At 38.4% G+C, this 23,876-nt stretch overlaps 1 protein-coding gene across 2 annotated transcripts in view; it reads left to right on the forward strand.

Moving 5' to 3' along the window:
- LOC131784270 (protein bark beetle-like) overlaps positions 1-22,686 on the forward strand; it is a 40,713-nt gene extending 18,027 nt beyond the window's left edge. The window contains exons 9-41 of one of the 2 annotated variants that reach the window (XM_066174202.1): positions 442-1,296; positions 1,577-1,671; positions 2,013-2,150; positions 2,857-2,971; positions 3,524-3,702; positions 4,504-4,704; positions 5,259-5,360; positions 5,782-6,070; positions 6,410-6,607; positions 6,854-7,085; positions 7,755-7,911; positions 8,229-8,417; positions 8,567-8,742; positions 8,999-9,128; positions 9,587-9,682; positions 10,322-10,484; positions 11,421-11,652; positions 12,185-12,215; positions 12,377-12,483; positions 12,844-12,938; positions 14,401-14,538; positions 14,761-14,956; positions 15,158-15,306; positions 15,457-15,651; positions 16,411-16,568; positions 17,142-17,259; positions 17,629-17,718; positions 18,072-18,167; positions 18,533-18,622; positions 19,197-19,349; positions 19,515-19,937; positions 20,308-21,207; positions 21,931-22,686. In XM_066174202.1, coding sequence (XP_066030299.1) covers positions 442-1,296; positions 1,577-1,671; positions 2,013-2,150; positions 2,857-2,971; positions 3,524-3,702; positions 4,504-4,704; positions 5,259-5,360; positions 5,782-6,070; positions 6,410-6,607; positions 6,854-7,085; positions 7,755-7,911; positions 8,229-8,417; positions 8,567-8,742; positions 8,999-9,128; positions 9,587-9,682; positions 10,322-10,484; positions 11,421-11,652; positions 12,185-12,215; positions 12,377-12,483; positions 12,844-12,938; positions 14,401-14,538; positions 14,761-14,956; positions 15,158-15,306; positions 15,457-15,651; positions 16,411-16,568; positions 17,142-17,259; positions 17,629-17,718; positions 18,072-18,167; positions 18,533-18,622; positions 19,197-19,349; positions 19,515-19,937; positions 20,308-21,207; positions 21,931-22,145 — 6,701 coding nt within the window. In that variant the 3' untranslated portion in view covers positions 22,146-22,686. Of the gene's footprint in view, positions 1-441; positions 1,297-1,576; positions 1,672-2,012; positions 2,151-2,856; positions 2,972-3,523; positions 3,703-4,503; positions 4,705-5,258; positions 5,361-5,781; positions 6,071-6,409; positions 6,608-6,853; positions 7,086-7,754; positions 7,912-8,228; positions 8,418-8,566; positions 8,743-8,998; positions 9,129-9,586; positions 9,683-10,321; positions 10,485-11,420; positions 11,653-12,184; positions 12,216-12,376; positions 12,484-12,843; positions 12,939-14,400; positions 14,539-14,760; positions 14,957-15,157; positions 15,307-15,456; positions 15,652-16,410; positions 16,569-17,141; positions 17,260-17,628; positions 17,719-18,071; positions 18,168-18,532; positions 18,623-19,196; positions 19,350-19,514; positions 19,938-20,307; positions 21,208-21,930 lie in introns of those variants that run through there. The other variant, XM_066174203.1, reaches the window with a different exon arrangement.
- The last annotated feature ends 1,190 nt before the right edge of the window (positions 22,687-23,876 follow it).

Consider the following 23,876-nt stretch of genomic DNA (forward strand, 5'->3'; position numbering starts at 1 on the left):
AGTGATCAAAGAAATGACACCATAACAGCTAATTGAACGTTGATATGCATGTCACTATGGGCGAGGTTTTAAAAACACCCCAGCTTTTGACAAAAATGGTTCTTTGGTCAGCCAGGTATCCAGCTAGGGTCGTGTATGCTAGGTGTTCGAGAAATTGGGGACACTTATTTTCCCTCAGGTGAGGAATTGTTTTCCATAGGTGATGTTGACATTATGTGCTTAACTTGTATGTAAAAGAGGGTCATTCGTTGATGTCTCTCTTATAAAGTTAGTCGACATTTCCAACAAAAAAGACATTTCTTGAACAAAAAAATTTCATCTAGTCTTGGAGAAGATAAATGTGACCAGGAAATTAAATACTGAAAGTAGGATAACCTTCTTTGAAGTTTGTTTGCCTTGAGTTGTACGAAAAAAAAGAGATAAATTTCATTTTCTTAACAGCTGCTACTGCTGTACACCAGGTAACCGGAAGTGTTTTTAGTGGTAACAAGAAACAAGGTATACATTACACGATGACTCAAAGTGAAAGACATATTTTCAAAGTAGAACGTTGTCAGGTAACAAACAATGGTCTAAATCCAGTCCTTAGAGGAAGCCTACCAGGAGCGATTCACCTCAATGCTTCTGAGCAAGTATTTGAAATAATCAATAACTACATTGCTGGAAATAACAATGGAGGTATTTATTCCAAAGTACTCAATGAATTGTCCACGACAGGACCACCGGTCAGCCATATCCATGCAAACACCATAGAGTACAACAAAGGAGGCATATTACACGTAGAGGGAGTTTCTGGGCCCTATATGAATGTTAACGTGAGCAATAACTATTTTTCTCGAAACTTGGCACGAGATTTGGATGGCAAAGCCGATAGCGTTTGTGTCATAACAAAGTTATGGGCGATTGTTCAAGGAAATTTCTTTTATAGCAACGTCGGTCATTACGTTTTGCTGTATGATAATTCTCAAACAAGTACTGTCGGTCTTCGATTTGTAAATAATACATTGTACAAGAACGGTGCAAGGGGGCTCGATGTTAACTACGGAGCGACTATTCTGTGCAATGGAACAGCAGAAATTCATGGAAACGTTTTGCAGAATCCTGACAACCGTTATCAATTCAGTACCACAATGAGAGGGAGTCCAATCACAGTAAACGCGACTTTAAATTGGTGGGGAGAGAATGTACCAAATCTGATTTCTTCTCTGATCATGGATAGGACAACGGATTATCGACTGTCCATAACAATTGTGTTCCGGCCGTTCGTCAAGCTACCACCTCAAAGAGCTATATCAGGTCAATATTTTTGGGACTTTCTAGGTCCAAGTCTATCTTTCATGTTGTTTTAATGTCTCACGTTTCTACCTTAGAATGAACATCTTTTTATCAAAATACTGCTCAGCTACTTAAAACATCAATTCTCTCTCAAAATGTTTTAAACTGTGAACTCTTTTCTCAAGTTAATCGAAATTAACCGTATTTTGTTTAGTGCTTTTTGTTTTTTTTTCATCAATTTATCATACAGCTTATCAATTTTAAGCTCATCAGTTTTTTATCTCATCAATTTTCTTCTTAGTGTCTTGCCCTCCTGAATGGATTAAAGACGATGAGATGTGTTACATGTACAAAGGAGGCTCCTTCACTTTCACTGATGCCGAGAAATATTGTGGGGTAAGCGCGGTTGATACTGACACTCTATTTATGTCTTTTTTTCTTGTATTTTGGCTGTGGTTTTTCTTTTTTTATATATTTATTTCTCTTTACTCCACTCTACTTTTCTCTATCTTGTTTCCATTTGCGGGAGACTAAACGAAATGAATTTTGAGGTTAAAAGGAATACACTAGGGGGCAAGGAAATTAAGCTTGGGGGCGACTTCACCGTGCGCGATGTGGGGGGCTGCTTCGCTTCCTCTCCTAGTCCCTCGGTTTCGCCTTTCTCGAACTGTGTTTTGTTCCTTTATTAGAAAAGTGCTATACGCTCGCTCAGCGTGCTATTATACTTTCATTTGTAGAGTTATGGTGGAAATCTCGTCACCATGCTCTCAAACGAAGACAAACGACTCATAAAGCATCTTCGACAGAAAGAATCCTTGGTTCATTCAGGCGTGTTGCCTTCCTTGTGGACCATAAGCAGGCGCTTTTTGAGAGAGGTGAGGAAACATCAAGCTCGATATTTAGTTGCTGTCCCACAGGTATTTTTCAAGTAATTTGATTGCCCAATAATGTCACGGGCACCAAATAACGCTCATAGCCTCGAATCAACCCGTGTCGACTCCTGTTTACACGATGAACATTGTTTAGAGATGACCAAAGAACATCATCCTTGTGAAATGGGATAGAAAACCCGCACAAGGTCTTAGGCATGCATTGTTGTCGTTGCGAGGTCTTCGTATTAACACTTTTTGAAACAAGAATTGTAATACTTTTAAACTGTTATTCCCGCAAATCAAACTCTCTGTGGTTTTGTTTTGGTGTCAAAACATCTTCCTGTTCAAAGCATAAAACCTATTCGCCATTTTGGCTCCTTCGAAAAGGCACTTCGTAATTTCTCATGCAACAAAATATTTTTTACGCTGAAATTTTCTTACCATAAGTGTAGGGTAATTTTTCTCCGACGATAGAGAAACAAAATAATTTACTTCCTCAACTGTTAAGGTTCACTTAAGGCACAATGATGAGACCTTCCACCATTTTTGTGTATCCATCTATTTGTCTCATTTACTCATTTTGTGTGCCTATGTTCTTTTTTTCTTGAATTTTTTTCACGACAAAAAAATTAATTAATAATTATGATGTACAAGAGGGAATAGCAGTGAACATTCGAGACACTTATCTTATCATTTTTCTTTACTGCAGTCCCACAGCGGATATGATCAGAAAAATAAAGTATGTCCTGTTGTGGCTGCCACCGGAAATATTTCACAAGTTCATTGTGATGAATTTCTTCCTTTTGTCTGCGTGAGGAGGCCAGGTAAATCACACTCAATATCATAATTGGTAAATGAATTCTTTCGTTGTATGAAATGATCATGCTAGATGAATATCGATACGAAATCATTGGACCACATCACCTGACAAAAAGAAGCTTGTCGAAATGCAACAATCCCCAATTGATAGCTTGACTGTTCATCTGCGTGTACTGGTGACTCTAAATCGAAAGACAAAACCATCAAACTTTCATCATCATAGCTGCGATGAGCAACAGTGCTATTATTATCATTACCATTGAGGCGCACTCTGTCGATAATTTTGCCTCCTTTAACGCGCTATATTATCATTGCAATTGTTACTATCATAACAAGATAAGCACTTCTGTGCATAGCACCACGCCCCACAGAAGCATGTTTGATATGCAGAGTCTATAACGTGTATTTCCTAATGTAGATTAAGTATTGAATTACTCTAAAAACCGAGGGGAAGGGAGGATTTCCATTCAGCCCCCTCCCCTCCCGTGCCCTGTACACCATGTCTACCTAGGAAGGAAGCAGGTACCAACTGGATAAACTTCTTTTTGGCTTCATAGTTATCCACTGCCCGAACAGCTGTTTCCATAATGGGGACTGTATAGGGGCTACGTGTTTCTGTTATCCCGGATGGACTGGAGAAGACTGTTCCAAGTTTCACTGCCATGACTTGCATAACTGTTCTGGTAAAGGTGAATGCATGGGTCCCAATGTGTGCAAATGCTACCCCGGATATTTAGTAAGTGGCATTTCTATTCAATTCCATGATAGCTCATTACTGTGTTGACTGTAGCAAGTTTGATACCTGGGTAACAGGGCCACTTTTAAAACACTGGAATCAGCCTTGGCTGGATAGAAACTAGATTTGTGTGGCTGGTTCTGTGTGTGGGTGATTTAGTGCGCTGTCAGAAAATGATCAAGAGTGTTAATCTATATCTCTTAGAAATCAGATCTCAAGCGTCTTTATGATTTATGTAATGTTCATCTTCACCTTCTAAAACTCACATGAAAACTTATCTTAAAGCGCGTTTTGATGTTCTGCGGAAAACCTTCTCCCGTCTTACACAATTTGAAAATGGATACCATCATTTTGAAACAACTTTTTCAGGCGGTCGCTTACTTGTGATCATAAGACGAATTTAAAAAAAGCTGATGCTTTCGTAAAAATCTCTTCTTTCGCTGCTCCTTCTTTATTAAGACAGATCACCAACTGATGGAAGAAGGAGACGTGAGATCGTGCTATAACCTCACATTAATGTGCATGATCTAGGAAGCCAGCATTTTTGGTTGAGCTTTCAGCACATTTGAACACAATTTTGGAAACGCTAGGTTAATTTTTGGAAATTTAGTCGCCACTTAGGACTCTAAAAATGTCTTTAGCATCTTAATCTGATCAAAAGGACACCAATAACTGTGCTATCATTAATTTTCAACCATTGTGTTCGAGACCCATTGGTTCTGTCTCTGATCGCATGAGAACAGTAGTAGTTATCTTTTCCAACGCCGCCTAATGCAGGAAAGTTTATGGATGTTTCTGCAGGGTCTTGGCTGCACTTACTCCTTCTGTGGAAAGTACGAAAGTTGTGCTGATTGCGTGACAGATCCATTTTGTGGATGGTGTGACAGTTCACGCTCCTGCCTCGGAGGTTTTGCCGCGGGGCCTCCAGGAATAAGTTGTCCCGCTTGGTTTTACTACCACTGTTATACAGTAGGAGACGAACGTTGTTCACGAGATATAATGGTAGGTGAAGAGGATAAAAATAATTCATGGTGTGAACACATCAACACTATGCTGCACTCAGTTCGATATAAGTAATAAATGCAAGAGAGACGGTAAGGGGCGGTACTAGTGTGTGTTGCTTATCAGGTGGTTAGATATTTATTTACGGATTATCTTTTGCTTGTTTCTTTGGTTTTTGTTTTATGCTGCGCTGTTTTACTCTTTTAATTATTACTATCTTAAATCTAGCGGCCCCTGACTATCAGAGCACTCTCCGCTTCAAACACAAAGCAAACAAACAGTGGTTTTACCTGGATTGCACATCGGTTTATGCTCATAACTCTCTGTGTTTTTTTGGGTTTTCCTACCAGTTTACCGATATCCATTTGTACTGCCACGCGCAGAAGGCCACCGTGAAATTGCTCTGCCCAAGAAAACCGAAAAAAATATATGCGCTGCCAATGCACCATAGTCTCTGCGCACGATGATTGATAGAATAGCTCAAAATACTACTTTACTAAATGTTCCATGCTCACCGTCACACGATAAGTGTTTTCACATATTTTCTTAAATAGAGAGTGAATTGTAGAGGTAGGTACTGCAACTTCAAAGATGGAGGAGCAACCATTGAATCCTGTCAAAAATGCAGCGATCTCGAAAGATGTCATAAAATCACAGTAAGATTTTTATCTTTATTTTCTGTTCCATATCGTTGCTTATTAAATTTAGTGACAGTATAAGGTAGTCTTCACGAGCAAAAACTGAGTTGAAAGTAATGGTACATATATCTAGGTGTAAATAGCAACTAACAATAGGTTGTAGCAAACTCTGTTGATAGAACTAGTTAATCTAACTTGTAGTATCATTGCCAGTAAGTGAGAGAATTAAGCATGAAACACTTTGTTTGGAATAAAATAATAACATATGACCTCTGGGAGTATATTTGGTTAGAAATCTCCACAGCTCTACCTCATACTAATTGCCAACTGCACCGCGCCGTCCACGCCCCTTCCCCCCCCCCCCCCTTCCTTAACCCAAGGTCTGGATCCACCACCGCGAAGGTAGTATTAACATGTTACCTATTAAACCTCATAACAGGACGACAACCAGTGCAGGTCGTGGAATGAGACTAAGTGTCCAGGTGGGAAAATTAAAGTGAATTATACAGATCCTCAAAGGAGAAAGAATGTGGAGTTTGCTAAAAACGTGAAGTTTGTGGAGCCTAACGAGACTCTCGTTTACGCGTGTCCAGTGATTTTGCCAAATCAAGAGAGGGTGTCGCTAGTTTTAGTTGCACCAAAAGTCCTGAAAGTTCAAAAGGGTGACATACTGTGTAGTTCTCAAGCAGGAGGTATTATGCATAAGATTATCAAAGAAATCAGCGATGGTGAGTGTAATGACTATAAATGTCTGTCACAACCTTTACAAAGTCCTCGATCATTTAAATACTTGAGAAGGTGTGGTTTTTAAAAAAGCTCTGCGTTAATAATTCTTTAAAGGGGCATGAGCGAAATTAGTCGTCAGTACTGTAATGGCTGACATAAGCTTGCTACTAAGTGTCACTAGAAAATTTTTCCCTATTATTTTCCAGGAACTATACTCCATCTGTGAATTGTTTGAGATCTTACTGGACTGTATCTTGTTTTAAGTGCAATCAATAGCGAAGGCATCTCTAAAACATACCTATAATAGCGTTCAATGTTCAAATTTATTATTGTCTCGAAAGGTCCTTTTCAACTGATGTTGAGCGCCCCAGCAGGGTTAGAAGAGGTTATCAAGTATGCGGACTTTAGAGACGAAGTCACTGCAGTGCAAGTAGACGACGACTCGACGTTTGAGGATGAGCCTAATCAAGATGACCTGCGGGACGTTATTACAGGCAACATTACGTTAGATGAGGGTCGGGTAATTGCGCTTTCAAATGGTAGGTAAACATTTTTGTGTCAACTACCTTAACACTTCGTAAATGACTGAAGATCATTTAGTTATATCTACGATTTAATGCGTTGCATAACTCCTCATAAGTGCATGAAAGACAAACAAGGGAGCAAACAAGCACAGATACGATAAACAGACACACAGACCATCAGGACCTGCAAGATATTTCTGGTTCGAAAAGTCATACTAAACTCACAAAAATTCAAACAGATTTGTTAATCATCATTTTTAGGGATATACAAGTGCCTTGGTCACACATATGACACTGGAAAAATCATTGTCCACTCGTTTTACCTGGTAATAGAAAAGAACAATACCATCCCAAAGAAAGGTGACATAGTTGTGTCCAATACCAGTGATGGTTTCATCGAGACTGTTGTTAAAGTTCATAGAACGAACAACACCGATTACTTGGAAACGAAATTTCAGAGATGTGAAGCAAACTCTCATTGGAAAGGCACAAGGTATTGATGTTAATGATGGGGCCTTGTTTTAATATCAGGCGGGTCCAAGTTGAGACGATGGCATATTTGCACCAGTATAATTGGGGTGTGAGACATTTGACGGGGAAAAATATCACCTTCTTTCCCCAAACGCAACGATTTCCCGTAAACTTCATTTAGAAAGCTGTTCACTAATGGCCATATTGGCATTGTTATTCAAGAGTGACATTTTTGCTTTGGTGAAAAGTGCACACATCTATACTTATTAAGTAAACATGTATTTTATTAACTGTTCATGGACTTTTTAGATAGATGAATGACTTTATGGGGTTGGCTAGCCTTGGCATGATTAGTGGTGACTCAGTAATTTACTTATCGGACAATAAAAAGATAAATTTTGAGCAACAAAAGTCCCAAATGATTGACCGAAGCCAATCCAGCTGGCTACTAGGAAGCATTACCGAAAAGCCGAACTTGTTCGAAACCACTTCTGCCCACCACATTTTCTTTTTAAAGTATTGTCAATAGAACTAAAATCTATCTACAATTATTGTGTATGAATTTCGATCGAGCCGTTGACTAAGCTGTTAAAGTGTAAGGGATTCTACCCTGAAATCCAGGGCCTTGGATGCCAGGCTCGACTACTCCTTACGTTTTCGTTTGAGTTCATATACTTTTACTTGCTCCCAGACTACAGGAAAGTGAGAAAAGGCTTTCTGGGTCAGTATCCTGTAGCGGAGGGGATAACAACGAAGGCCTTGTTCTGTCAAAACCAGAGGATGGAAGTCGGCAGTTTTTTGTCAATGACTCAATTATTGGAAGACCTAGTAAAGCCTTCATTGCAAAGGTAATGTTCGTTTAAGGTCCGAGTTAGATTAACAAATTAAAGCACGAGCATCTTAAGTAAGAAAAATGGAGGGATCACTGAATACTTACCAAGAGATAGCGTGGTCGGTTGCAAAGAGTGCTTCTCTTTATGCTTCCATAAAATTCATGATCCGAGATTTTTTGGGTGTGTTCATACCAGCTTGAATTCGACCTAGATGAAGCTGTATTTGTTGACCTGTGTCTTTTGTTTTATTGTTGTCATTTTTTTATCAGCTGGTTTTGCATATGGTTATTATCTGAGCTAACTCCATCATCTCATATCATCTCACACTTCAGGTTGTAGAAGTCTACTCCAGCGGAAATTTATTTCTGGTGGAAGTAATTTCTGCCAAATTGGACGGAAATGGAACCATTACTACAGCTGTAGATATAAACATACTGAAAAGTCACAACAGACGAAGCAGGCGGTCGACAAGATATGATTTCGAATTAGCAAGTTTTAAACCCGACGGAATACATCACAAGGTACAGCTTCTTTTTAATAGTTCTGCAAAAGTATTGTAAACAAACCGAGAATTAGGTAAATGCTATGTTAAGTTTGCTCTCTGATATCTATCTAAATCTTCTCAGTTTCTCCCCAGAATTATGTCCTTTAAAATTTTCATTTTCCTCAGTTGCTGTCAACGGAAAGCGCCAAGCTACAAGTCTCTTTGGATATGTTTTTCGAACTGACTATGTTTCTTGAGATAGAACCGAAGTGGTTAGGCGGAATAGAGGATGCGGCTGTTGGTCTGGAGTTAAAGGGAGAATTAGATTTCTCTCTGACATTTAATGTTGATGGGGAGTTGAGGTAAGCAATTTTAATTTAACCTCAAGATTTCTCGAAATTATTCTTTCGGCAAAAGAAAAAAATAATGGAAAATGAAATCTGAGCAACTGACGTTGTTATGGTGGACAGCTTTTTCGTTCTTTTCTGCGATAAGGCCAACATTTTCCTTTTAAATCGATTCTTGTCTGATTTTGCGGTCCAGTACGATCAGCTTACGAGCAAAGGACGACTTAGTTGATAGGGATTAATTAATCATCTTTTTTATGTTTGTCTACAGATATAACAAACGCCTAAACATCATGAAAGGAAAACAGCTCGGTCGTTCAATTTACATTCCCGTTGGGCCAATTAAAATCCCTGCCGGTATCTTCTTGGAAATATCAGGAGATGCATCTGCTGGATTATCTGTAAGTTGGCGATGCGATTCACCAACGTTTCAGTTCAACCACTGACCTTGAAAATGTCACAGCTCTCTCATTTAAGATCTATTATTTGAAATGATTGTACGCTGTCATGAAACACTTCAATGAGTTAACACAAGCACTTGTATTTCCTCTATTACCAACTCAGTCTGTGATCCAGACAGCAAACCACTCAGTCAGTCAGCTATTCAGTTTTACAATTTGTTGGTTGGTTAGTGCGAAATCAGCGATGGGACGTAATGATTGCATGCTACCTGTATTAGTTGTCTCGGCGAGATCAAGGACGACCAAAACACGAACCTGGCCCAGGAAGACAACAAAGATTCAATAAGTACAGTACTGTGGCCAAGAAGCTCGCAGCGGCAATTTATGCTTTAGAGTAGTTAAGGAAAATATGGTCTGTATACAAAGAGGTTTAATTAGCTCACTGTCTTTTACCCTAGGGAAAAATTTCTCGTTCATTATCAGTCAATGGAGGGGTATCTCTTGGAGGTGAATGCCGTTGGAGCCGTGATAGTTGCTACAAAACTGCTGATACTGTAAGGGAAGAAAAAATACACAGTAATTTTTCATTTATTGATCATTCAAGCATTAGATATACTTTATAAACCTCTTGCCGATAGACTGGTCTCTACCTGTTGACAAAATGGCTGCTTGTACCTCTTACTCCGTGTCAAGGATTGCAACACTGCTACTTTTTCACAAAGTTGTTCCAAAATTATGTGATATCTGAGCTTTTCCGCGATTAGCACCGTCATACTTCCGTGGGATTTTATTTTACCATGACTTCAATCAAGTCAAAACTTATTTGGATGATGTCTTTAAATATTCGTCCTCTTAAGCCTCTTCTTGTTAATTATCCTCATGCTAAGAAGATGGAGGCCTACCGTTTTCGCTTTGCATTTAGGATAGAAAGGATCTTTTTTTCTTTCGGAGTGGAAGCATCAAATCATAGCGAAAATCGAACGCCTCGTCACTGTAACTCGGTAAGTGAGCGCCAACAAGCCTGAGCAACGACGACTAGATCTTTGAAATTCTTCGTTCTTTATTTGACCTCCTTCTCCTCCTCAACATCAGCTACTCGTTCTCTCTCCTTCTTCCTCTCTTCTTATATTTTTTTCCTTTTTTTCTCGAATTGAGATCACATTTTATCCATTTTTGACATATTACTAATATAGGTTACTCTTCGCAAAGACTGGAGCAGCCCAGATCCGCAATTGGAAGCTGGAGCATTCGTCAGGATTACAGTGACACCCAAAATCTCAGTGAAACTGCCAGCGGCTCCAAAATCGCAATCAAAGGCAATCAAGTCATCCTTTTTTAGTTTTTTCGACGATTTAGGTGAGATCAATCAAACAATTCTTTCGTGCGGCCTACTTCAATCCAATTTTAACCAAAGTCCCTGATTTATTAGTTAAGGTAAAGTTTACATCAGGTACATCAGATAGGAGACATTTGCATTCGAATTTTTGCTTTGCATATTGGACGCAAAACGCGTGTATATCATCCATCCTAGTGTCCAATATGTAGTACGTTAAAGATCTTTTCCCTAACTTAATTTTGGAGGGTCTATTTGAAAGCCGACAGCGTTAAAAAAAGTTTTGTTTGTCTTTGAAAATGGCGACCAATTTTTTTATATTGGTTACCACTTTGAAGAATTTAAGAGCCAAGTGGCTATCAGAAAAAATTAATTTCACGCCATGCTTGATCAAATTTTTTCTTAAGAACCATCGGCTTTCAAACCTTCTTTAGACCAATCACAAGGCGAACTAAAGCAAAATCGATGCAATCTCGGAATACCTTATTTGGACATTGCTATATTTCCAATACTATAGTTACCTCGAGCATAAGTTCTAGTCTTATAATAGGGTCACTAATCATTCTGAACAGTTGTAATCGGATAGAGCAATCGGACAGTTGGCTGTAACTGCACACCTGTAATCGGACATTTAAAGCAGTCAATCATACAAGGTCCACTCAGCTTAATCCACCAATCACAACATTAATCGCAATAACCACTTATCTAAAGACAAAATGCAGGGGAATTTCCAAAATGGAGGAATACTAGAGACGTCTCCACTGAAGATATTTGTTCTAGGTGTATGTGTTTTTTTCGGAAATTGAAATGGTTATGGTTAATTGATAACAGGACTTTTTGTCGTCCAATTCTGTCTGTAATACTCGTGATTAACAAATAGGACTCCCGCTTTGCGGTTGTCCGATTTTGTCAATCACTTGGTCCTATTACCTTTATTAATTAAGATAATTTTGTTTCAGTTGAAGCTGGTTTTGAGTATGTGGACCTTTCCATGGCGGTATTTGTGAGCGTACCACTAGAAGCTGGTCTGGACATACGGCTTCCTACGTCTCAATGCAGTGGGAAGAAACCTGCTGAAATAGAAAGCTTCTACGGAATTTCTGATGTACATCTCGGTGTCTCAGTTGGATTTCTTAAAAAACATTTGACGCTTGATCTTTCTTTGGGATATTCTAAGAGTAAACGCTATCGGTAAAAAAAACTTAACATATTATACAAACAACTTGACTCCTGACGTATAGAATAGTGACACAAAGAAGTAATTATTATTCACTCGCTTTTGCTAATGAGACCAACTGCCTAAAATGCACGAGCAAAAGGAGGCTATAAATGAGAAAAATGATATCCCTACCCCTGCAAATGTAATGCAAATGCAAATGAATAAAGTACGATCTTCCCTAGACTATGGTGGTAAAAGAAACAATTATTCTAAAGAGAAGATCATTGTCCTTGTTCTTTTCGCGTAAAGAAATACATAAAAAAATGTTTGGAAAACAGAAACAACAATAATGATAACGTGAATTAAGAAAATTCTGTGATACTTCCTAGTTTTAAGAAAGAAACTTAGACGCCTTTCTCTCTTTATAGGCAAGAGAGCGTATGAACATAAATGGGTAGATAAGTGAGTAGATAAGAAAACGGACCATATAAAGATAATTGAATGGCGGACATGACTTCCATTTTTATTAAACTATTTAATCAATATTTTACTGTTCTTTCCTAGGGATTGTATATGTCCAGTTAAAAGTGAGAGAGTAAGTTATTATAACTATAACTTATATGAATTAATGTCATCTTTTGGTAGTTAACCTTTCAATTCTATTCCGTCTGACTTTTTTTCCTTTGTGGTAAGCGTCCTTCATCTACAGCGTTATTTTATTAGTTTTAAATATAATTTCCATCTTTTTTGTGACAGTTATGTGTGGGACCTCCACCAACGCAACCTCCACCACCTGTGGATGGCAATCCAACACCTGGTCCTCCTCCGAAAAATAAGAAAGGAAATAAACCACCTCCAAGTGGGTAAGAATGCTGATTATTCTTTTACTTCATGTGATTCAGCCTGTGCGATGCCTGGTGCTTCAAGCGTGTAGATAACTTTCCGTTCCCAGATACTGCTGTTTGCTAGGTCTTAAAATGATTTTTAGTCTCATAAAGAAAAAAATGTGCTGAAACGGTCATACCACTTTAAAAGAGATTCGTTGAAGCTTTGCGCAAGGTAGAATTAGTTCGAAGAATATTTCAACAACAATACAACTGACTGATTGACTAGCTGGCAGACTAAATAACTAAGTTACCAGTTGAATGACTTACTGACCGACTGACCGAATGGTCGACGGATGAATTCATGGATTCATTATTCATTTACTTTCTCGGAAACAGTAAGACCGGAAAATTTCCATGTGGAAAAGGACCTATCTGTTCTGGGGAACGAACCGGCTCTGACTGCGATCAGCCACATAGAGGGCTTCTTCAGAGTATGTAACAGTACATGGACCTGCAAATTGTGAACCTAATTGCAGTAACGTCATTATAGAAAAAGCAAAAAGAAACAAAGAAAAAGCCGAATTCAAATCAATTGGCATATAGCGTAATCATATGTCATCGGCATTAAAATTTGATTATTGACAATAATTACTCAGCAGGGCCCAGTTGTCTCGAAAGCCGATTAGCGCTGACCCAGGCTTAAATTTCAATCCAGGTTACTTTATTTCTTTGTTCAAAAGCCTTTCAAGGGAATTTTTCCCTATTCTTTTTTGAACATCCAATGATCAAATTGCAAGCAAAATGATTTGAACTAACTTTCCTTTTGAAGAATGGCTGCCTTGCGTTTTGTCAATGTTTTCGAGGAGGCGATAAGCGCGATGAAAGAAAATTAAATTGCGAAGAGCACAAAACATGCTACTGAGTTTGGCGGAGGAGTTTTTTAAAAGAAGAATATAGATCTCGCTTTTTTTGGAATCACTTGAAATTTCTATAACAACTACATCTGAAATTTTCAAGAAGTTGGAAGACCTTCTTGGTTGAAATTTTGAGAAAATTGTTCAGCTGACGTGCAAACAGCTACAGGGTATTTCTGTATGCTAGCTAATTCCTATTCGGCTTTTTTATTTTCTGTTTTTGCTTTTTCTTTATAATCTTATTGCAAATAGATTTGTGTTAAATAAGTTTGAATTCATGAAGCTGACATTGTGTCTAATATTACTATTACTAATATGAAGATAATCGGTGGTGGTGAAGATAATCATGAAATCAGGAGCCGCATTTGTTGTATCTCTATAAATCAAAGTTCAATTTAATAATTCCACGAGTAAACGACCTTGGTACCAGTTTGTTTTATCTGCATACAAACACTTCTTTCAATTGTTTAAAATATGATAAGCGCGGATATTTTGCGAGGTGCTAATTTTTTTGGAAACCCACAAGAGCGGGGAAAAACAGGAGCAAAGCATTTCTTTAAACTTTGCTTTTTTTTTAACTGTCCAACAAGGGATTTCTTATTCCATTTTTACCTCATTTTCAGAAATTTCGTCTACAAAATACTTCCTACGGCCGTTCTGAGCGTCTTATCGATTGCATAAAGAGTGCGCTAAAAACAAAACAACAAAAGCGAAACTAGTTAAGTGTTCCTTCAGACCAATGAAACAACAAAATCTGGTTCACCTGTAGGTTCCTTTCCTAAAAAGTTAAGCCTAAAGGCCAAAAAAAGCAAATTTTCGATATTCAGCGAGGCCATTTTGTTGCTTCACTTTCCGTCCGTATTTTTACCCTATTCTGCAGTGTAATACTGTGGCATATTTTGCGCGTTCCTTTTCCCTAATTATGATAATATGACGAAGTAGTGAAATAACAAACGTATTTATGAATATTTTAGTACTCTCGAAATATGTCACTGCAATGATCTCTCTTCTATCAATGTCATGATAATTCGCTTTACAGACTGTTCAGGTAACGGAGATCCTATCATAGCCCCAAAGTGTGAAGCGGAGTGTAACTGTTCAGGAGGATGGGAGGGAGAATTTTGTGAGCGCTTACTTGCAAATGGTGGAGGTGACCCACATCTGGAAACTTTAGATGGTAAGTAGACAAAAAAACAGATTCTACATTCACTTATTTACGAGCGAGAGATAAAGGGAAATGTAAAAACCCTAAAAGAGGTCCAACAATTTGCTTATCAAACTACTCAGTTAAACGATAGATTTCAACAACCCTTTGTGTTTTCGTTTGTAAATGAGAGCTTTATTTCAGGGTTTGTGTAATGTTTATGACTGAAGTTTTGATTTTTGCCTTCTTCGCCAGGTGTGAATTTTGACTTTTTTGGAATTGGAGAGTTCTGGGGTTGCAAGAGTGTTAAAAACGATTTCGGTCTTCAATTTCGATTTTATTATTACGAGCGAGCATCGCTTATTGGTGGAATTGCACTCAAAGCTGGGAGAAGTGTTGTTACGATTATGACGATCAAGACTGAAAGAGTTCAAGACTTGCCCGTTACAAGGTTTGGTTTATGCTTTTTAATCAGTAAACAAAGTATTTCTATGATGGAGGCTGTAGCCAGGGTGACTGGGATCTTCCAGTTACTTATTCGTTCAAGTAAAACCTATTGCGATGTTGACTCACTAATAGAGAGATGTAATTCACCTTGGTTGAACGAGCGTCATTCAAGAACTTGTTGTGACTGACCTTGATTTATCGACAGAATCGATGGAGTGGAAATGAATGCCACCAGTAATTTGTCAGAACCTATTGAAATAAGTAATGGCACAGTGTTATTGGATCATCAAAGACGTTTTTCTTTTGAGGCTGAGGAGAACAGCGTCGTTTTAATTTCACTTCAGTATGATGCAGGCAAGTCCTTAATAGATATTTTAAGTATTTTCCTTTTTGTCCCAGCCATGCATAAGGTCGGTAGGTAGGATATTAATGAGCTGGACTTTTATCCAGAAATAAACAATGCTATTAGTTCCTCAAATTGCCCCAAATAAATCTCTTTCTCAGGTGTAACAGTAACCATCGACGTCCGTCATAGTCGAGTTATGAAAAGACAGTATTTGAATATTCTCTACTCGCCAACTGCTGCTTATAAAGGTTACACTGAAGGACTGTGTGGCTTCATGGATAACAATGCCACTAACGATTTCATGGGAACCGACGGAACTCTTTACGATGAAGCCGTTCAATTTGCTGAATCATGTAAGCAAAGCCTATCACATAGTTTGATCTAGGTGTTACCCCAATAATTTTAGTTAAAACATTTATTGGTATTGAAAAAATCCTTAAAATACAACAAAATTTTACATACGTATTAGTAACCTCGTCTTTTAGGTCTGTGCAGTGGGTCACGGACTGGAGGGGAAAAACAAGTATCTTTAATTAACAGTACGCAATGAATAAACACGTTGTTAGTAGGATTTTCTTATCTCCACTGTGCATTTGGTAGGTTAGAGAAGAGTTGCTTGTCAAGTGGGACAGCAGCGGTCCGTTTGAGTGCTGAAAGCAAAACGAGTCATTTTGAAATCGTTTCTTCAGTCGTTGGAAAATGCAAGCACATACTTAAAAAAAGGGATTAAAGTCCAATATTCCATTCAAAGTTAGAACAAGTTTTTGACAAAGAAAGGGAGATTTAAGCAATCAAGAGCAGTGTGCAGACATGGAAATAATCAATCTAGGCGGGCCTAGTAACTGAGCGAATTTGTAGAATGATGCAGATGGACACCAAACTTTTTAGAGATTTAAAGATAAGCCAAAAGGGGATGTTTTAAGTAACAATAGGTGATTTATCCGATACAATCTTCCTCCGGTTTTTTAAATACGATAAATGGGGAAGTCTGTGGCCGGCAAAATGAAGACAATAACCTGAAAAAACACTTGTTTCCAGCATGATAAGCAATGTAGATATTGTCGAATTGTATCAACCTATATGCCGATGAAACTGTTTCTTTCATTTAAAAGGGAGGATCACAGATTGTCACGATGGCTCAGGCACGAAGGACTCTTGGTCATGGAACTCATCAAACTTTTATCACGATGATATAATGGACCTAACGTACACAGATCCCACATACATACCTATGTATTCACTGGACGGAATTTCTCGGTCTCTACTGCAGGTTAATAAACTCATGTGTATAAATCAAAGCCATAACTTAGATCTGTTATGTGATTGGTTATTTAGCAACACCATCTGAGCAATAATAGGACTATGTTGCTGCATTGCTTTTATTTGGACAGTGTGATTGGTTAGTCTATACCTTATGCATGTGTTATTGGACAGAACGCTTCAATTCCTCATTTTTCACTCGTGTGATCACGGACCAAATTGGATTCCGCGCGGTTCATCTGCCATTATTGAAAAAGGGGAAACTCGACTGCAACAAAAATAAAAAAAAAATAAACCCTGCTTCTTTGAACAACCCTGTGGCATACAATCTGATCGCTGTTATGAAGAACGCACATAAAAATGCAAAACAAAACAAAAAGCAGAAATTAGAAACAAAACCATCACGTCTGGCCACGATTAAAAAAAATGTAGTGAGTCTCCTTTAGCTTGGTGTCCTTTTCTTTACCTTAATTTGAGATGAGCATCCAGGCGCTTGTTTAAAGACTCAAGATGATTGAGATAAACTTCTTAATTTGAGATAGGATTTATTATGACTCTTTTTTGTTATTCATCTTCAACGTAGATTGCAACAAGCATGTGCCAATCTTTAAACATTTCTGATAACGATTTACAAAGCTGCATATTCGATGTCGCTATTACCAACGACACGACATTTACTGATCAGGAAACTTTTAAACGAGGTAAGCTTTATTAACGAGTGCTTTGTAAAGATGATTTCATAAGTTTAAGAACCAAGTTCGTTTTTCTATAGAGAGTAAAGGACATTTGGTGTGTCAATTTATATCAAAATGTTACTCCTTACCATCCAAAAATATAAATATTAGATGAAAATTACCTCGAGGGTATTGTCATTGATAAAAAGTTGTATTAAACATAACAACCTGAAAGTTTAAGAGTACGCAATAGGAAATTTTCAAAGTAACAGTATAAAAAGGCTGGAGCGCTAACTTGCTGGCCTCAACATGCTTACGAGATCTGATTCTTTAAAGCTAATATTTCAAATGGCTTTTTTAATAATTCATTCAAGAAATTCGATTTCTCTGTTTAAGACTGTCCAGACCAATGCTCAGGTAAAGGGAGATGTATCAATGGAACATGTAAATGTATCGAAGGTTGGACTGGGAAGAGTTGTGACAAAGGTATTGGTTATTTTCAGCTTGAATCCTAACAACAGGTGTTAGATAGACAGGGTGGACGCCTGGATCTCTCTGCTAGAATTCTTTAGTAAATTTTATTTCACTGTATTCTGTATAAGACATACTATCATACCCAATATAAAGGCTCGCTTAACTTTGTTGTGCGTGTGTGTTTTCTGCTTCGTTTTTGTGTTGTTGAGACTTTTTCTGTTTTCGGAGCTTCTCAGCTAGTTCAATTTTCATTCTGAATTTTAACATAGCACAATTGGGTTTTTCAATGTTGCCATCTGGCATCTTCACAAAAAAACCGTACCTCTTCGACCCTAACGTTGTCATCGTAATTTTCTTTTCCTCAGGCTCTTGTCTGAACTGTTCAACCATCCATGGCGAGTGTGTTAAAGGATTTTGTGTCTGTGACCTGGGCTGGGAAGGACGAAGCTGTGAACTGGAAGGTTATGCCGTTCATGGTCATCTTTTAAATAAAATAGAGTATATTCATTTTGTTCGAAGATCTCCTTATATTGACACTAGGGAACTCTTTTAAGCTGCTAAATGGATGTTCTCAAAGACATTATGAATGAGCTTGTTTGAGATTGTTTGAGCAGGCTGGATTTTCTCTTTTCCTCGGGAAAAGTTGATCTAATTTTGCAACTGGAATCGAGTTTGAAACGATTGAAAAAGAAAGAAGGGCGCTTGCATCTAGAGGTCGAGATCTGATTTCATTTGCCGAAAGTAGTGCCCTTTGTGATGATTTTTCAACGACGCGCATTTATATCACACCAAAATACTAACGTTTATAAATTATTGTGATCTACAGCCACTTGCTTTGGAGTTAACAACTGTACTAGCCCTGAACACGGCAGTTGTAAAACGACAGATGTTTGCCAGTGTAATCCCGGCTATATAGGTCAGTTACATGGATCTTCTTGTTGCTGTTTGTTGTTGATGTTATTATAAAGGCAAGCTAAATTACTTTAAAAAAAAAAAAGATCAATGGTAACCAGTGATATTGTAAGTTCTCGGTCAGCGGAGATCAACGAAAGAGAAGGCGTGAAAAATCGGTGGGGGTCTGCGGAGGAGTGTTTCATTTCAGTTGTTGTAATCGTGCAAACCAAAAAGACTGAAGATGGATCGGTGGCAGTTTGCACCTTGGCCCGTGGTTGGTGGAGAGCGAAGGCGAACTATCAGTCACAGTGGACGAGCGGAGGGGATAATTAGGGCGTAATTTATTTAAGAGATTATAGTGTAGCAAGTTAAAAAGTAGACAGGTGATGGCTTTTTTTATAATCAGCCATACCAAGAAAAGATGAGATTGATCAATTATTCAATTCATGCACTTTTGCTTTTAATTGTTCTCAGCAGAAATCTTAATCTAAAGTTCGTACTTTACACAGCTGCCTTGTGCTAAAAATACTATCAGCCCGTTATATCGCCCGAAACAATTCTTGTTCTTAAAACAGGTGCATTTCTCGTATTTCCAGGTACTAACTGCAGTATTGTTCCTACTTGTTACGATGTATCAAACTGTTCTGGCAATGGAATCTGTGTGGATTTCGATGTATGCAAATGTAATACGGGATGGACTGGAAGCAATTGTGCTCAATACTCTTGCGAACGATTGAATTATTGTTCTGGTGAGTTATCTCGGGAAATCATATTCATAGTCTACGAAGAGATGTATTCCCGACTATCCTTCCTTCCCTCATTGCTTCTTTTTGTTTGTCCTTTATAACGTTCTCCTGGTCCTATGCTAGTATTAATGTTTTCTTGTCCTTTCTCTCCCCCTTGCTGTTGATAAGAACACGGTAGCTGCGTGGCATTTGACAAATGCACCTGTGATTATGGCTGGACCGGAGTAAGCTGCGCCCTTCCTGACTGTGAAGCTGTCAATCAATGTTCAAATAAAGGAGAGTGCATTTCCAGCGACAAGTGTCGCTGTCTTCCTGGGTTTATTGGAGCGGATTGCGGTCAGATGGCGGACTGTAGTCATCTTGCAAACTGCAGTGGCCAAGGCGTTTGCGTTTCCACCGAGATGCTGAATGTGTCTTGCAGTTGCTATCTAGGTTTTACTGGAGAGAACTGCAGTCAGCCAACTTGCACAACCGTGAATAATTGTTCTGCCCATGGTGCGTGCGTGGAAGCCGAGTTCTGTAAATGTGACTTTGGATACATTGGAACTGACTGCAGTAACTTTTCTTGTGAGGCTGTCAACTATTGCTCCGGCAAGTGCATTGGTTTAAAATTGTTTTGTGAATAATCTTTTCCTAAGTCGCAACTCTTGTGGACACATCATACTAGCGAGGAGAACATTATTATTGTTAACAAAAAATGACATATCATTTCCCTTCCAGTGTCTGAGAAAAATGGTTACAGAGAGTTTCAATGTCTTTGAGTGGTCGAAATTGTGGGGTACTTTCATGTAGAGTTGCTTTACTCACAACGATCCAAGCTCACAATCCTGTCTCTATGATAAAGATCTTGACGTTCTCCCCGACAACTTTCATTCCCGAATTATTTGTAGCTGTAGCTTCTATAACAAAGCGATACGGTAAGACAAGACTGACAAACGATGTTCTTTTTTTTTCGCTGCAGCAAATGGAAAATGTGTTGGTTACGACCTCTGCCTTTGCAATTCCTCCTGGTCGGGTCGCGCATGCAGTTTTCCTGATTGCAGTGCTGTAAAAAATTGTTCTGGCCAAGGAGATTGTATACTACCCAACGTTTGTTCTTGTTATCCAGCTTTTGATGGCGAATACTGCGACCAGAAGGCAAAACCAAACATCAATCCACCAAGATTTAACCAAACATTTTATAACGCGGCCATTATGGAAAATTCTCCTGTAGGAACAGTGATTTTACAAGTAAAAGCCAACGATACAGATTTAGGAAGAAACGGTCAGATATTTTATGCCATACTTGGTGATGAAAGTATTCTTACCGTTGGTGGACAATCTGGAAAGGTTTACAACGCAAAGACGCTGGATTTTGAGACAATCGAGATGAAATCATTCAACGTTACCATGGTTGCTGCAGATAATGGATATCCACAGAAATCTGGAATCGCCACCGTACAGATAACAATAGTGGATGAAAATGACAATTGTCCAACCTTCGTCGAGCCACCAGGAGATCTAAAATTAGAATTCCTTACACTCATTCCCGGAGATACCGTAACCAAAGTTTCTGCAATTGACTTGGATAGTGGAGTAAACAGCGACATAACTTATAGCCTATCCAAAAATGACGCGTTCTCTATTGATAACAAAACTGGTGTGGTTACTGTAGTGTCCGACTTGACAGAGAAAGTTCATCGTCTCATTGTTAGTGCAAGTGACAACGGGGACGTTTCTTGCATAACAGACATCAGTTTGACAGTTGAAATCGGCGTCTCCCCAACAACAAAGCCCCGCACTACACCTACCACTCCCTTCACGAACAGGAAACCTGAAACCTCCAGTACATCTACCATTCCTGAGACCACGGCGTTCACAGGTGAGTTTGTTTTCCATTTGTAGATGACGAGAACATTATCAAAGCGCTTTTATTGGCTGAATAGTTAAATGACAACCTCAAACCAAAGAAAATAATTGATCAAAGTGGTTACAAGGGTGATGAACTAATATGGAGCGAAGATGAACAAACGACAATATTCATCCAATTAAAAATGAAAACCTTGAAAAATTTACGTTAAACTTTTCGTAATGCACGAACCACGATTTAATCTCTTTAACAACTAGAAATAACTATTTTACATTTCAAGATGCACAAAACACGATTTGAACTCATTAACAAACAGAATTAACTATTTTACATTTATCACTGAAATTAAAGATGGGGTCAACTGGCTTACCTATTCGATTTTGCAATTGAATTAGTACTGGAGAAACCTTCAAAAGACCATGGAGAGATTGAAAAGAGTTAACGTAAACGTTATGTACATTTAAAGTGCAAACAAGTTACCAATTGTTATAACAAATTCAGAAAGTGTTTAACTATTTTAACATCACTTGTATTACAAAAAGGTAGTAACTATTCATTGATGAATAAAATAAACCGTGGTATGGAAACCCGCACCTCGCATGCTTGACGTAAACAGATCCGAATCCTTCATCAAGCGGATAAGTAAAAAGATTGAAGTAGCCGGAATTCATTCATTTCTTTGCCGTTCGAGTCCAAGTTTGAAAAATATTCTTTATTCTTTCTTTTTGGACGAAGGAGCGACCACTTCGCATGTACCAACGGAGGCAGGCGCGGATCCCCAGGAAGGTCCAAATTATGCGATAATTGGTGGGTCTGCAGCTGGAGGAGTACTGCTTCTTTTGATTGCAGTAGTGGTGATCAGAAAATGTCTTTGCAGAAACAGCACATCTTCAGAAACTACGGGGAGATGGAATGCTGGTATGGATTTTGAGATGTCTTTGAGGAAGTGAGAACATCTTATATCTAATGACAGGTTTTCAAAATGAAAGTTTGCCCTAGAGAGAAAAAATCTGAGATAACTTCTTGGGTTACCTGTGGTCACAGTCTTTTACTCGTATACACAGTAGTAAAGAGAAGCTTTTTTATACAAGCTCAGTTACGGAGTTGATAGTATTAATATCAATATCAGTCAGTAACAAACAGAACCTAAGCGTTGCAACGTTAGTGGTATTAAGAGATTACAACTCTCACTTAAACCTAGTATATCGCTGTTATATAGTGATTATCAGTAGTAGCGGAAGTAGCAGTGGTAATACCGGTAACAGTAGAAGTAGTTGCAGCGATGGAGAAGCAGTATGCTGTAGGAGTGGTGTTAACAGGGGCAGTAGCAGTAACAATAGCAGTAGCAGTAGCAGAAGGCCACCAACTAACCTAACTATACATCTATATCTCAGTTAGAGATAGTTACTGGTGACATATCTCTAGTTTTCCATATATAATAGGTGAATAATTTTAGGAACGAAGAGTAAACATACTAAGTTTAATTTTCTATCTGATTTTGAATGTGAGATAAGTTTGAATAAAAGCATAGTTGGTTACTAATTTCGTTGTACAGTAGTCGTTCAAAGTAAACAAAGTACAGGCAACTTACTTCCAGAGGTCTCCTGCCTTCCCATTAAGGGGTAAAGGCCTGTGTGTAAAGATGACTGTTGGGTGTCAGTTGGAGCTCAAGGGCGTAGCAAGGGCGTAGCAAGGGCGTAGCAAGGGTGTCCTGGGTAGCCGGTGACTCCCTCCTTGCACTCCCTACTCCCTACACTGCTAGCGCTGAAAATCTTACCCACTGATATCATCGCAAGGTTTAGCACAAGAGATACGAAGAGAACAATAGAACTAACACAATATTAAAGTACATCAGATCATAGTTTAATTCATTCATGTTTCACCTTAATTCTTAATATAAAGACCCCAAAAAACAGGGTATAATTGGCAACTAGACACAAAAGTTACAGCATTTCCATAATGACAGAAAACCTCACGATCATAAGATATCTTTTCACATAATCATAACATAATTGGTCTAAGGTGTACTTAAGCTTGTCTGTTTGAAAATGTTCTGCTATTTTTTATGACAAAACCATGCAATGTGCATATTGTTTATGATATCTACATCATAACTTAGGTTGATTAAAAGGAGGAAATCTAGGGAAACTCTGCATGTGTTTGACGGGGACGATGTTCTCAAAACTTGCAAAGCGATCAACGCGCATGCTTGTCTTTAGTATCTTCAAGCAGCTAGCGCACATCCTATTCATTTGTCGCGCCAAATATGGCTACAGACCACACGACCCTTCTCAGATAACTCAAAACAGCGTATGTGGAACTTTTTATTGCAAAATAATTAACCATTGCGTGACGATTACACACCAGTTATACGTTTTCACAAAAAAACACAGTTAACTTGACAAAATACGCGACAAAAGCACGCGACCCTTTTCAGATAACTTAAAAAAGCACATGTAGAACTTTTTATTGCAAAATAATTAACTACTGCGTGACGTTTACACACTAGATATATATATCTTCAGTAAAAAAATCACAGTCAATTGGCGAAATACGGGACAACAGCATGCACACATGATGCATACTTCCAGTTTCACAGGCATGATGGGTTAACTGTCCCATTACACTCTCTAATTACAAACGTAGCACGCACACTGTCCTATTACTTCTCAAATCGGGCT

Source organism: Pocillopora verrucosa, chromosome 11 (genome assembly GCF_036669915.1).
Source record: "Pocillopora verrucosa isolate sample1 chromosome 11, ASM3666991v2, whole genome shotgun sequence".
In the NCBI taxonomy this organism is placed as follows: domain Eukaryota; kingdom Metazoa; phylum Cnidaria; class Anthozoa; order Scleractinia; family Pocilloporidae; genus Pocillopora; species Pocillopora verrucosa.